Source organism: Sceloporus occidentalis, unplaced genomic scaffold (genome assembly GCF_023333645.1).
Source record: "Sceloporus occidentalis isolate IW3139 unplaced genomic scaffold, rSceOcc1.0.p SCAF_3, whole genome shotgun sequence".
Taxonomy (NCBI): domain Eukaryota; kingdom Metazoa; phylum Chordata; class Lepidosauria; order Squamata; family Phrynosomatidae; genus Sceloporus; species Sceloporus occidentalis.
The window spans coordinates 214,619,968-214,636,101 of record NW_028316983.1 but is presented as its reverse complement, the minus strand read 5'-3'; the positions used below and the strand labels follow the sequence as shown (position 1 = coordinate 214,636,101).

General features: G+C 39.3%; 1 protein-coding gene across 1 annotated transcript in view; it reads right to left on the bottom strand.

The window, feature by feature from the left end:
• The window catches only part of CNBD1 (cyclic nucleotide binding domain containing 1), a 235,978-nt gene that overhangs the window by 198,154 nt on the left and 21,690 nt on the right, over positions 1-16,134 (bottom strand). The window contains exon 3 of the mRNA XM_089518379.1: positions 1,825-1,888. Within this exon, the coding sequence (XP_089374505.1) occupies positions 1,825-1,888 (64 nt within the window). The remainder of the gene's footprint in view (positions 1-1,824; positions 1,889-16,134) is intronic.

The following is a 16,134-nucleotide window of genomic DNA, read 5'->3' as shown; positions in this document are numbered from 1 at the left end:
ACTTCTGTTAATCAAGATCTCTCAACACTATTTATTAGCATCTCTCCCACTACTGCAGTTGAAGAAAAACTAGTGCCTTGGGCTTTAGAAAATTCAAGCAAACTGTCAAAATTCCCTACTTGTAGCCTAAGGGCAAACTTGTGTTAGAACAAAGCAACAGGCTGTGTCCTTTTTAAAATGATACATTGTTCCAGTCTTGTTCTGCCTGCCTTGATTGATCTACCTGAAAATATTCAAGCCTTCTCATTCCTGGTTGCATTCCTCAAGGATCTATGCAGCCAGCTCATCAGAAAGTGCTTAAAGTCTCTCCCATTCCTACCTTAGAGGTTGCTTTTAGCAAATGATGTAGCTAGCTTATTGAGTTTCTTCATTCTTTCAAGCCATTTCAAGAGAACAGTGTCACATTTCTGTCTTTGATCAGTCTAAAACACTAGTCTTCATGTTATCACTTTGGTTAAATTGATTGTCATCAGTTTTTTTTTAATAAATAAATAAATAATGCCTTTAAATGTACCTTTTAGACTAAGGATAGGCTAGATGTGATAGCAGAGATCTCTTTTAGGAAATACCAGCCATATGAGCCTCTTATTTGAATCAGGATCAAGGCAATGAAGAAACAAAGATTTAACCTTCTTTTCTGGTACTGTTTCCCAAATGAGCCTTGCTTCTCAAGTTTCTAGTTCTACTTTTTGTTGAAACAAACATGCATACATGATGCATAAGTAAGGTCCCCCTAATAGTTTAAACAATAGCATAAATGATGTTTTTCATAAGAATAATAACATTGTGAGAGAAATGGGAGCAAACCTCCCACAATACAAGGATCTTGCATGCATCTGGGGAAGTAGACTCAAGTCTATGAAAGTTCATGCCCCCAACTTTTTTTCTTTCACTTAGTCTCAAAGGTGCTACAAGAACAAGATCCCTTTGCATAATGAGTTTCCAGGCTAACATGGCTATGTCTTTAAATTCACTTACAATACATGGATTCTGATCTGACTCACACCTCTCTGCGGTATCTGTTTTTTACAACTGAAAGAAACAAGAGATCTTTGTATGGAGCACTATCTCATCTACTGGAACCTTGGCAATGTGACTTGGACGGTTGAAAAAAAAAGTGCTTAATTTATGAGTAGGAAACTTGTGGACCTCCACAAGTAGCTGGACTATAACTCTCATGAACCCTTTATTTGCTTTGCTGGCTCATTCTAATTGGATTTTCAGTCGAGCAACATCTGGAGAGCCATGAGTGCCCTATCTTGAAAGACGGTGCTGTATCTTGGACATGCACAACGTGTTAAGCACAAGAAATCAGCAATGTGTGGAAAACTCATGTCCTATAGTCTATGTTGTTGTTGTTTCCTGCCTGGGATTTCATAAAGCACAGGAGAAGATTATCTAGCAGCTGATAGGCTACAGTGTGTAGTTTCTTAACTATACACATTTTAGTGGATCACACATTGCACAGATTGCTCTCAGCTTTCCTCAACCTGATGATCTCTAGATGTTTTGGCCCACAGCTCTCAGCATTCCTAACCATTAGTCATGGCATTAAGCACTGAAATGTATCTACAGGATACCAGACTTGGAAAAGCTATTGCAACCAAACCCTCCTCCCCCCCCCCCCCCATTTCCCAATAATTCTACTTGGATATTTTTTTAAAAAAAGAAATATTATACAGTAATGTATACTTATGTCTATCTGTCTCTTTCTGTTTTCATATAATCCAGAATATCAATTTATAAAGTTTTGTTTCTACACAACCTTTGAAAAATCAAACTACCATTTCATATCTACTTCACAAACCAGTTAGGATAACTTACCTGTCTTCAAGCCCACTGATGTTCAATAATACATCTAACTTGCCATAGTTTATCTTTCGAACACCTACAAAGTAATGGGAAATATTCAATTGTTTGTTTAGTGTGTTACTTATGCTTTTATATATTACATTTCCAAAATAGATTGGAAAATCTATCAAAAGATAAAACAAACTATAAATTATGGCAAAAAACACAGAAACCAAGATTAAACATATTTTCTGAAAGTCTAACAAGGAGATCAATTTTTGAAGGTCTTCATGGAGGCGTTTAAAGAGTTTATATCACATTTCCAGATCTACATTATCCAATTCTACGGTTGTGAAGACATCCTACTGTAAGAAGTTTTGTTCAGATTCATAGACTGGCATCCTGCTCATTAGTCCCAACCATAGCAAACTCGTTCATTCAATTATTGAATGGTCAGCCAACAGATAAAGCTAATAGATTCGACTCTAGTCAGGTCTGGTAACAGAATTAGTCTCCAGATTCATATATGATTCCTTTTGTCAATTTGATTATTTCACAACCTACCATAGTTTATGTTTACCCTGTGAAAAGAACCCTTTTATTAGATTTGTACAAATGTAGGTAGATTTGTACAAATATACAAATTTGTAGAGACCTCAGGCAGATGTCTTCCTATGCCACACAGGTCAAATTCATAATACATCCTTCACACTTTATGGCATATCACTGAGTCTGTCTAAATTCAGCTTGCATCAGTAGAATTCACTAGCATGGAGCTTTCTGAGAATTAGACAAGTAATAGTTGATTATTGAAGCTGAAAGAAAAGAAACTAGAACTTGCCAAAAAACCCCAAAAAACAGCAAAGCAACTAGAGATGGTAGTGGAGGAGAAAAGAACAGTCACTAGCAACTCCAACAGACTGATGATAAAGGCTGGTATTGAGGCTGAGTGGGTGCGTGGCGTCTCGATGACACATGTCCCAATGCTGCCCCCATGCCAGCTTGACACTGTGTGCCCCACCGCATGGCAGGTGGTGTCATGACACTCCTCTGGTGCTGCATCCAGATGATGCAATGCCAAAGGAGCACTAAAAAGCCATGGCATCAGGGGCTATGGCACCCTTTCTATGTCACAAGGAGGAGCCATTTTTGCTGCTCCTTTTTGTGCCATGAAAAGGCCAGATCAGGGCCGTGTCATGTAATAATAATAATAATAATAATAATAGATTTTATTTTTATCCTGCTTTTCCGTGATGATCAAAGCGGCTTATAGATGTAGTTGCCGCAGCCCCATTCTGGTGCTGAAAGTGGTGGTCTGTTCAGCCCCTAAGACTTTAAAACGGCAGGCAAGCAGCATTAAAATTAGATGCTGAAAATGTTTATTTGGTTCTTCCAAAAATATGTTCTAGGGGCCCTTGCATACTTCACAATTACAGCAATTTGATTCCACTTTAACTATCTACAGTTTAGGGAGAAGTGTTTTGAATGCTTAGCCCATGAGTTGCAGTGATCGCGCAAATAACCTATTCCATGATTCCATAGGATACAATCAAGGTGTAAAAGTTAGGTTTCCTAACTTGTCATTACCTACGACAGAGGGGTGAAGCAGACAGCCATGAAGGAGGCATGTCTGGATGCTCCAGATGCAATCAGGCTGAGACCACAGCGATCGCACAGCCTACTCCCAAAGTGGGCCACCACTGCAGTCCCAAGCTGTGCTGACCAAGAGTCAATCCAAATTGACTCTCTTTTGGGCCAGCTGTTAGCCCTCTTGTGTGGCCTTGGCATGGCTTCCAGCCACTTTTGGGGGGGGGGGGGGGGGTCAGCCAAACACCATGCCTCCAAAGTGGCTAGAAGCTGATTTATTTGGCCCATGCTTTTCAGGCCAGAGTTTCAGGTACAAGAACGATATTGGTTTCTGACTCACTGCCATCTTGGTCAAAAGAGAAAAATGTCAAAAGTGACAGGGTGGAATCTCTGTGTAACCCTACGTACTTTACAGTTGCTGAGATCACAAGGGCTGGTTGCTTTGTTACACTGATCACCAATGCCCATGCATTGCAATACAGTATATGGTTGAGCAAAGGGAAAGCTCAAGAAATATTGTGAAATATGGTTAGGGGGCATGCAGAAAACTCTATATTATCTAACCCTACCAATTGCTACAATAGTAGAACGTAGGCAGGGGCATAAAAAGAATGCTTGATTGCAGGAGTGCTTCCAACAGTTTTCAGTGTTGACAAAATGTGCTATTTGCAAATAAAAGCTTTGCACATGGGTGAACAAAAAAGTAGTTTGGAAACAGCACAGCCCATCCTTCAGTGTTACACTCAATTTGCAAAGATCCATTTGGAATCCTCTGCACTGTGAACAGAACAACATTATTTTGTGCTATGGGACTTGAGAACTAGCAAATGAATTCTGCTGAGACCAGAACTGGGAGGAAAAGAAACTGTAACACACTGAAAGAAAAGTTTTCAAATGTATAGAGGACTAATTCAGCACAGATGTTTATTTGCCTCAGGTGCTCCAGGCATATGGCATGCTTCTAATGAAGCAAAGCTACTACTATAGGCTTTGGATTTTTGCAACTCTTTGCTCAACAAATCATTGTTGAAAATAACTAGATGAATGACATAGGATTGCCATAGTTGTGTGTCATTCAAAATGCAAATGCACAAATATTTTGGTAGTAAAAGGAAATGCTATTTTAAAAAACCCTCACATGTAGGGCTGCCATAATTGTCCACTTTTACCAGGGACAAAATGTAGGACAAATTCAAGACCAAACTGTAGGGCAACTGCAGGACAAAACTCAGCTCAAAATGTAGGACATTTAAGGTCCACCATTTTTCTTCAATGTCCTACATTTTGGGCTGAGTTTTGTCCTGCAGTTGTCCTACAGTTTGGTCTTGAATTTGTTCCACATTTTGTCCCTGGTAAAAGTGGACAATTATGGCAACCCTACTCACATGCACACACACTTTTTAAAGGATTTTTATTTGGTATCCTCCATTATTTGAATCTTAATGCTATTGAACTAACATTGCCTGCTCATGTTCACAGTTCATTGCCAGGCACAAATTAAATTCATTTTAATTCTTGTAAATTAGTTTTATTTTCTAATCCTTCTTAGCAGCTCCATTTAACATATGGAAAGTTATCAGCATTTGAGCTGAGATTTTTATGTTTTCATAGTGCTTTCTGAACACTGAATGTATTTGATAATTGTTCAACTCACTCTTGACAAAACTGTAGTTCTTTTCTGAGCCTACTGGGTCTACTTAAGATTATAAAGGAAAGATTAGTACTTCTGATGTTTGCCAGCTGACAACATTAGGGCTAAATTCTGAGTGGTTCAGAGGGCCTATAAATTATCCACAACACCCTTTACAGTAATGCACCACAGTGAATTTTTCCCAGGTCTTGAGCAAATGGATATTTTCCATGCAAAATGTATAATCTCATATATATAATACATTTAAAAGATGAGTGGAAAATTAAAAACCTTAGCAAGACTTTTCCCTCCATCAACTCCAAATCTATATCTTTCCTGGCCATCATAACTCAGAGGCTATGGGAATTGGAGCTGAGAACAAAGATAGGTACCAATGGAATGGAGAAAGTGGGTCACTGGAGCCAGGATCGGGCTCAAGGAGCAGTCAGGGGATGATGGGATGGGTGGCAGGGTGGCAGAGAGGACAAGATGGCATGAAGGAGAAGGCGGGGGATGAAGGAGCGGGACGCAGGGGGCCAAGGGAGGGTGACATCAGAGTGATCTTCCACACCAGACCAATTTGAAGTGAAATTGAAGTGAGCTTGAAAGCGAATTCTGTGAATTCACTTCTTTTCTGATTTTACCAAAATGAGAGGTCACTTTGGAAGCACCATGGAAGGAGTTCCCATAGAAAGGAATCACGTCTGATAACACATTCACATTATGACGTGAATCTGCATCATTGGATCTGCAGTCACCCCAGATCTGAGCTGCAAAATCTCCAAAAAGCTCCATGTGATAAACACCATAGTCTTTTTTCTTTAATCTTTAAGGAGAATTGCTAAACATGTTTTATAAAGGCCAAGCGTGGCTATTTTATCCAGCTTCAGATAATTCTGATTAGATTCCAAGTTCTAATCATTACACTATTTTTTCATTTAGATTCCTTGATCTTCCTCTGATTTCTGGTTCATTCTGCCTTCATCTCAGAGAACTGATTTTCTGTTTATCTGCTATGATTTAAATACATCTTTAAATTAATTTCACACATGAATAGCCTCAGGTCATCTCTGATTCAGCTCACTAGGTCACTGGGGCAAATAGAAAACTTCATTTTCAGTTATCAGAAGTGTGCTGCCATATTTTACTAGTGACTGGGAATATTTCTCTTATAGGGCTACTTGAAACAGGAAGTGCTTATGGAAAACATGCAGCTATGCATTCAAACACCAAAGCTGATTCAAAATATGTGTTGCCAGCTTTTGCACATTACTCTCAGCTTCACTCTTGCTCACAGCCTCTAAAAACAGTGATGCCCAAAATACTGATTAGCTAAGGTTACCTGACCTAGAATTTCATCTTTATTCACAACTGATTTGCTAGTTTCAGCTAGAGATGTGAAATATGCCATTTATATGCTTGGAGGTTATGTACATCCAAAAAGTGTTTGACAAAGGCACTTGCTAAACTTTTCTATTTTAAAAAACACCACTTTCTCTAAATCGTAGGATCATAGAATTGGAAGAGACTTCAAGGGCCATCTTGTCCAACCCCTTGCCATGCAGGATGACACAAGCCCAAAACAGATGGGCCACATAAAGCAGCTTCCAGCCACTTTGGGGGCATGGCATTTAGATGACACAGACCCCCAAAGTGGCCAAAAGCCATGTCGAGGCTATGCCACCCAGCAAGAGCCAGGTCTTTTAGGAGTAGATTTAATCCACTCCTGACAGTTGCTAGCTTGGGACCACAGCAGTGGCCTACTTAGGGAGTGGGCTGTGCGCTCATCATGATCCCAGCCCAATTGGGGCCAGAGAGGCCAGAGGCCACTCTTTCCAGGCTGTCTACTTCAGCCCACAATCAAAGCACTCTTGACATGGCCATCCAGCCTGTTTAAAAATCTCCAAAAAAGGAGACCCCACCATAATCTAAGGCAGCATATTATAGTGTAGAACAGCTCTTACCATCAGAAAGTTCTTAATGTCGAGGTGGTATTTCTTTTCCTGTAGTTCAAATCCATTGCTCCCTATCCTATTCTCTGGAGCAGCAGAAAACAAGCTTGCTCCACCCTCAGTATGACATCCTTTCAAACAGTTAAACATGGCTATCATGTCACTCCTTAACCTTTTCTTCTCCAGGTTAAACATGTCCAGCTCCCTAAGCTTTCTGACTTATAGCAACCCTAAGGCAAACCTATCATGGGGCTTACCATGCCATCGTATTTCTCATTTCTATGTATGGTTGTGAAAACTGTATAGCAAAGAAAGCTGATGGAGGAGAAATCAATTCCTTTGAGATGTGGTGCTAGAGAAGGTTTCTGAGAATTCTGTGGACTGCTAAAAAGACTAATGGATGGGTATCCTAGAGCAGATCAGGCCCAAACTCTCCCTGGAAGCCAGGATGACTAAACTGAAGTTGCATTTGGGCCATATCAAGCCCTGGTGGCGCAGTGGTTAAATGCCTGTACTGCAGCCATTCACTCAAGACCACAAGGTTGCGAGTTCAAGACCAGCAAAAGGGCCCAAGCTCGACTCAGGCTTGCATCCTTCCGAGGTCGCTAAAATGAGTACCCAGACTGTTGGGGGCTAATTAGCTTACTTGCAAAATTAGCTTACTTGCTGTTCACCGCTATGATCTTTGGAATAGCGGTATATAAATAAAACAAATTAAAAAAAATATCATTAGAAGAAAGGACTAGCTAGAAAAGACTACAATGCTTGGCAAAGTGGAGGACAGTAGGGGAATAAAAAAGAAAACTGCATTCCAGGTGGATAGACTCAATCAGAGAAGCCTTGACCATGAATCTACAGGAGCTGAACAGGGTCTTTGGAGTGACTTGGAGGTCTTTCATACACAGTGTCACCATGAGTCAAAGTCGATTTGAAGGCAATTAACAACAACAACAAATAATTTCTGTTGATTTGGATACTATAGTTCTGCTATGCAGTTTAGGATTGTATTTGCTTTTTAGATTTGGCGTTAAGGGTTAATTGTTTTTTGTCACTTCATCATACTGTTGATACATGTTTACCTTGTGGTCTTCTGTGACCCCAGATCCTTTTCATGTATACTGGTGTCCCCCAGTGTCACCCATCCTGTATTTGTGCAACTCATTTTTCCTATCTAAATGTAGTACAGATAGAGTTTCCCTTTTCCAAATGCCTGACTTGGATTTTGGATTTTTTTTTAATGGAATACCTTTATTTGCATATGCATACATTGAGATAGCTTAGAGATGGGACACAAGTCTAAACACAAATTTCATTTATGTTTGATATACAACTTATACACATAGTCTGAAGGTAATTTCATAGTTTTTAGTAATTTTGTGCATAAAACAATGTTTGTGTACATTGAGCCATCAGAAAGCAAAAGTGTCATAATCTCAGCCACCCATTAAAAAGATTCAGTATTTGTAGTATTTGGGACTTTAGAGTTTCAGATAAGAGGGAGACTCAACCTGTACTTTGCATTTGAAAATAATTTGGTTAATCTTGTCTGAGCTGTATGTGCTGCACTTTATTCTTGTACTTTATTCTTTAGTAGATATTCCTGTGTTGTTTACACATTTCCATGAATCATTATGCACACATATAGCATATATAAATAAAAATACAACTAAATGAAATCTGTTAAAATAGTCACAGCAACGTAGTAGCAATTCATACTATATGTAGTGTGAAAATATGCTGCAACAGAAACCACTGATAGAATGCTGCTGTTGGATCCAGACCATGAATAACAACATGGATAACAACATAATCCTCCATGCAGTTGGAGACACACATGAGATCATATGGTTGGAGCTATTCTGTATGGAGGCCATTAGTCTACAAAAGTGAACAGCTATACTAACCTTTGACATATAACTAGATTCTTCCAATTTGGTTTCACTGGGCACCCTTTTTACAATACTTTCATCTATGTAACATTTTACTTTTGGTATATTTTTGTTTCAGTCTGATTCTATGCAAGCATGTTATGTCCTGATAAACCAAAATCCCTTCTGAAGACCTATTGTTTCAACTCTGTTCCCTTTTTCTGCAATTAAAGGTGGGTAGATAGACAAGTATTAATTTTTTTATCAGCCTAACCTGAATGTTAAAAATAATTTCAGTTTGCTCTAGCTCAGACTTGCACAATTGGTGACCACCAACTTTGTTTCAGTACAAGGAAGTCAGTTTCATGCAAGGAAGTTTTTATTGTGATATGGTTTTTTGTATATTGTATTTGCTTTGATATATATTGTATTGTTAACTCTGTTGTGCACCGCCCTGATTTGAAGAAGGGCGGTATAAAAATAAAACTTTTATTATTTTATTATTATTAAGTCAGTTTCAAGGAATAGACTTTGAAAAATGGGGAGAAGCATCAAATTGTTGAGGAAGAGAACTTTGTGTGGCACACAGCCTGCTCTGTGCCCAGTAGATAGGTTGCTACCTCAACAGTGAATAATGTTGTCCTACTACCAGGGCTGAAGTCAAATTCAACTGTAAGTCCAAGCAGCCTTTGTACACATAAAAAAGATGCCACCTTGTTCTTTGCCTTACATAGAAAAATGTCTTGGGCCAACATTAAGTAGATTCCATTTGCATACCCTCCAACTTTTCATGGATGAAAACCAGTTCACATGTGGCCAATCAACATCAGAGAGTGCTCATGATGACAAATGTTATTAATGATGAAAGAACACACAAGGTAGGAGAGGATGCAACAGACTGCTTTTGCCTGAGCCTACTGGGAAAGGCAAGACTCTGCCCTTTATTCTCCTGTCCTCCCTGCTGTGTTACTTTAGCGAAAACTACGTTTTCCATTTATTTGGCAGCAATTAAAGTAGACTGAGTGCAAAACAGAAAAATGGGAAAAGGAGAGAAAAACTGGGACATTTTAAAATTAGCTGAAGTAATGGGACAACAAAGGATTATGCACACCAAATTGGGATGCCAAATAATGGGACAACAAAGGATTATGCATGCCAGATCAGGACTATGCATGCCAAATTGCGACAGTTGGAAGGTGTGAGCTTGGTGAGGTAAATATTGTGTAAATCTGCTCTAACTGTTTACAGCTATTCTGTTTAGTATTTCCTGAAGTAAATATTACAGCCAGGACAAAGATCTTGCATCAGGTAGAACTGTTTGTTTATTTATATTAAAATATTTCTATTCTGCCCTGCCCTTTATTTATGTATTAAAATATTCCTATCCTGCCCTACCCTTTATTTATGTCTTAAAATATTTCTATCCCCTCCCCATATATCATTCGAAGACATTAGAAAAAACAATAATACTTGGTACAGTACAAAAGCTCTGGATAAGGAGTTTATCACATAAACTTTTCCGCCTGATCTGGACATGGGACGGGATTGGGCTGGAATGGGGAGAAATGGATTTTATTGCACACAAAATTGCTGCTGTGCTGCCTCCTGACGATCATCCATTCCCCAGCTATGCTTCTCCCAGCGATTTTGGTACCACAGAAGCTTTCCATAGTACTAAAATCGGCCAGCAGAGTGCAGCTGATGGACAGGTGATGGTTGGGCAGAAGCACAGCAGCAATTGTGATAAAATCTTTCACCCATTCTAGCGTGATCCCGTCCCGTGCCCAGATCAAGCTGAAAAGTGCATGCAATGAACTCCTAACTCCTAAAGAAATGGATTTGCCACAGCATCTGATTTACCTGATGCACAACCTGTATCTAGGACAAGAGCCTGCCATAAGGATGGAATAAGGAGAAACTGAATGGTTTCCAATTGACAAGCTAGTAAAGCAAGATTGCATCTTATCTCCCTATCTCTTTAACTTGTACACTAAAGGTATAATATGTAAAGCAGGATTAGACTTGGAGAATGGGAGCATACAAATTCAAGGAAGGAATTTAATTTAAGATATGCAGATGAAACCATATTACTAGGAGGAAATAACAAAGACCTGGAATAATTACGGAATAAAGTCAAGGAAGAAAATGCAAGGGCAGGTTTCAGTTGAACATTAAGAAAACAAAAATAATGATCTCATATGATTTACATAACTTTAAAGCAGACAGTGAAGACACTGAAATAGTTCAAGATTTGTCATACCTTGGCTCAGTTATCAAAATGGGGATTGCAGTCAAGAAACCAGAAGAAGACTAGGGCGGGTTATAGACCGGCGCCATTTGCTCCGTGAGGGAGCTGCAGCAGCCACACCGCACGGCTCCCGCGCGGAGCAAAAAAGAAGCTCCATTTTGGAGCTTCTTTTTGCGGCGCCTCTATGACGTCGCGAGGCGCCTGGGGTGGACTCGCGACGTCATAGACGCCGCACGACGTCCGGACGCACAACGTCCAATACGTAAAGATGGCAGCGCCCGTATGAACAGGGCGCCGCCATCTTGTACGTAGTCTATACGTACTAGGGTTAGGGGGGTGCGGAAGCACCGCCCCTTCCTAACCCTAGTACGTATAGAATACGTACTAAATGGCGGTGTGTAACCCGCCAAGGACTTGAAGGGCATCTATGAAGGAACTAGACAGAATTCTGAAGTGTAAAGATATCTTATTGAATACTAAAGTTAGGATCATCCATGCCATTGCATTTCCAGTTCCTGTGTAAGTTTGTGGAAGTTGAACAGTGAAGAAAGCTGATTGGGGGGGGGGGGGAATCCAGCTCGTTTCAAATGTGGTGCTGGAGTAGAGTTCTATGGATACCATGGACTGCTTAAAAGAGAAACCAATGTTCCTGGAGCAAATCAAGCCTCAACTCTCCCTATAAGCTAAGATGACAAAACAAAAATTCATTATGCAACAGGATCTTGTAGCAGTCTCAAGGGTGCTGCATGATCCCTTTGCACACTGATTTTCCAGACTAACATGGCTGTCTTTGAATTCTAAACTAAGACTGTTGTACTTTGGTCATGTCATGAGAAAACATGACTCACTAAAAAGACAATAATGCTTGTTAATGTAGAAGACAGTAGGAAAAGAGGAAGACCGCATTACAGATGGATAGACTTAATGAAGGAAGTATGGCCCTGAATCTGCAAGACTTGAGCAAGGCGATTGATGACCAGGTGACTTGGAGGTATCTCTTTCATAGAGTCACCATAAGTCACAGTCAACTTTATGACAATTAACAATGACAATCCTGCCCTATATCTAAACACCTGAAGTGAGGCATACAAGTAAAATCAATGCAAACAAGTTAAAACCATTTTTAAAAAATTAAAATAATTTAAACAGACAAAAAGCTATTAAATATGATTAACAAGTTAACACAGGTTTAAAGGGTTAAAACAAGGATTAAAAGGCCCAAAACTTTTAATAAACAGCTATGTTTTCACCTAACCTAAACCAGCACTGGCACTAATCAGGCCTCTGAGGGAAGAGCCTTCCACAACTGGAGTGGCACAGAGAAGTCTTCTCCCATGTCCTCACACAATGCATTGACCTCACTGGTGGAACACAGAGAAGATCCCTTCTCAGCAGACCTCAGTCCTTAGGTAGACACATATAAGGAGAGATACCCCCTCAACCTTCGAGATCCCAAGCCATGTAGGGCTTTAAATGTCATCACAGGCACTTTGAATTTAGTTTGGAAGCATATTGGCAACTGCAGCATCTATCCACTTCATTTTCCAAACTCACACCTACTATCAATAGATTCTGTGCTTACATAGGCCCGGAACAGACAAATGCATCGTGCTGGTGCCGATTTTAGGGTTAGGGACTACACACCAACCGCACGGTCCCTAACCCTAGTATGTGCTGGTGGCATAGTAATGACGGCGTCCCATCCATACAGGCACCGCCATTTTGACGTAAGCGATGTGCAGCATCTGCACATCACTGCGCATCGCTTATGTAATGAGTGCACCATTGGTTTTTCCGGGTTCTTTTTACTCTGGATGGACACCACGTGGTCTGGCAGCTGTGGCATCCCTCTGGAAGGAAAAAAGCTGCCAGCAGGCAGCCCTTTGAAGGCGGTCTGTCCCACACCTTAGTTCTCTATTGGAAATGGAAGAGTTCAAGTAAAAACAGTAGAAGTAAAACTATCACACATATTTCTGCATGTCCAGAGAAATATTAATTTTAAGTAACAAAAAGAATAAGTATAGGAACAGTTATAAACATACCAGTTTGCATTCCTTTTTGATCTCTAGAAATAGAAACCTGTAATACCATGCTTTTATCTGAATAAGACTGAATAGAATCATAAATAACATTCTAAGAATATTGGAATATTCTCTGATGAAGTCACAAAAAGAGGAAAAAAGCCAGAATTACCATTTGAAGTAAGTCCTGAAGACAGTTGCTGACTCTCTCATGGGTGAACTACATGCACCACAGGAGAGAGAAATTATTTCCACTTCTCTTTTCTCTAAGGAGCTGCTGGGTCATCCATATTGAATGGTCTCATGCCATTTTAAGGATTGAAATAGGCATTTCCAAGCCAAAACTCTCTTTATCAGATAGGTGGACCAATTACTTCCATGTATGTGTTGGCATGCACATGCACAAATGCAAAAACACAAAAGAGAAACAGACACACACACACACACACACACACACACACAGAATGCAGAAAGTAGGGAAATAAATAATTTGCCGAAGTTGCATTGATTTGCCATTTTCGTGATCCTTAGCCTTGTCTCTGGGGGCCAAAAATATCCCCAAATGTTCTCTAATTGTCACATATTTAGGATCTTCTCGCCCATTTTAGGCCCAGGAGAGACTTTAAAAAAAGTTTTCAAAAATAATTATGGGAGCTAAACACATTGTGAAAATGCCATCCATACCTTCTATAGGGAGCTTGGGAGCATTTGAGGGTATATTTTTTATGGTGGGAAATGGTGAAAAAGGTGCAGCCTTCCCAGGTCTCCTGGGTAGGCTAATGCAGCACCCTAGCCTCCAACAATTGCCATCCACTGTGCTAAAAAGGAGATGCAAGAAATGGCAATGGTAAAGGTATATTGAAGTGTGTTGCAGTACCTACAGAGGACAAATGAGTACAGAATCTAGACTAATAAACTGAGAAGTTTATTAGTCGAGATTCTGTACATTATCTTTTTTCTTCTCCAATTCACATGCAAAACTTAAACGCTTTCATACAACATGATATCTAGTTCAAACTGGCTGGCTGTTCTGATGTCAGTGTAGGGCTTTTAGGAAGGTGGTCCAACCACAAATTAACCTTCTGATCTAACATCTAGAACACAGTAATTTACAATAAAGGATATTAATTTACTGGACAAAATGAACAGTTTTGGTTAAGGGGACTGTTTTATTCGTATCAGTGAACTCTATTCTGAAAAACCCAGATTCAATTCAAGTAGGCAATGTGTAACAGATTGTTCCATTCCTTTGTGCCCCCCCTTCCCATTTTGTTCCACACACACACACACACACACACATATATATGGCTGAATTGTTTTAAAACAGAATTATCTCAAAAATCTTCTTCACATGGACTGTAAAGTCACAAAATTACAAATTGAGTTCTTAGATTTTTCACAAGGCTTTGTTAAACATCTGCATTTCTGACTCTTGGGCAAAACAAGACAACCCAAACCATGTACCTACCTACGTTCTTCCCTTCCTTCCTTCCTTCCTTCCTTCCTTCCTTCCTTCTCCTACAGGTGGGTTGAAAGAAAGTTTCACTGACAATAGGGATCAGAAGTTCTCAAGCAACAAGACAGATTAGAATGTGACAGAGGTTCATTCTGATGGTGTCAGCGTATCGTTAATTCTTTTTGCATGGAGATCCTTGTAAAATGAGTTTTAATCTGTAGTATTAATATGTAGTCTGAAATATTTGCATTTATCCTTTGATAACCCAGACTAATTTTCAGTATTCTACCACATGAGCCTTTGCATATAGCTGCTACTTTTGTCTTGCAGGACAATTTTTTTGAACATAGATATTTGATGAGTAGTAATTCACTTTTTTATTATTATTTTTTTTTGCTAACATATCTTGATAGATAAAATTCCTACACTTTGTTCTTGATACAAAAGAGACTGTTCTTACATGATTTATCGTGGTGTTCAAGAATAGCTGCTCAAACTGGAGTGGCTATAAAATCATTTGTCACTTGCCAGTTATGTGACAAGATAGATGTAATACATAGACCATCATTACAGGCTGTGCTTCTTTTAGATTCAGCTTGGGAAAAGACTGTGATTGACATTATAATGCTATTTGAAAATGTCCTCGGAGCAATCTCTAGTCTATCACCCAGAAAGATTACTTCAGAAAATGGTCAGATATCAAAAAAGAAGCCATAAATATTCATCCAAATTTAGATGAGAAAAATCACATTGTTCTCATAAAAGTTCCAGACTTCTTGTTTCATCAGCCTTAATCAATACAGAGCTAGTATAGCATTTCATCTCCCTGTAGATTCAGTCAAATTTCTTTTTTATCCAATAAGTGACAGTGTAGAATTGTAGAATAATGTTTACTCCTCCCAGTTGTTTGTGTTGAAAAACCCCTTTTTGTAAATAGTATATTGTTTCAGAGCAAGCCAAAAACACTGAGATACCTAGACATGGGAGACATATTTCAGGACATAATTCATAGAATTTTGCTGCTATATAGTTCCTTTAATTGCTACGGTTGCCCATTCAAATCCATGCTAGGCTCTGACATTTTTGTGCCAAAACCTGAAATTTGGGGATGGCTTTGGTGGCATTAAGTACCAACTGATGTATTAAGTACCAACCAGAGTGGATCACAGCTTGTCATTCAAACACACAATACACAAAACTGATGAAAGCTGAAAAACATAAATTGACAGAGGGTTGTTGTTGTTGTTGCTGCTCTTGATATTTTGAGGTGGGTATGTTTTAGGGGCTGTGTCCTCTACCATTTTTGGAGATCTAGGGTAGAGATGCTCTATGGAGGGAAAAAAGAACATAATACAGGAACATAAATAAATAAATAAAAAGATGCTGAAGGCAATACACAGAAGAGTTATACAAAACAGATGAGAGAATGAATGACATTTGGAATGAGGAGCCATATGAAGATGAACCCCAAATTCAGTGAAGTAGAATCTGCAATAAAGGAAATGGGAAAAAATAAATCACCAGGAACAGATGATATCCCAGTTGAACTGCTACAATTTCCACAGACAGATGCAACTGTAG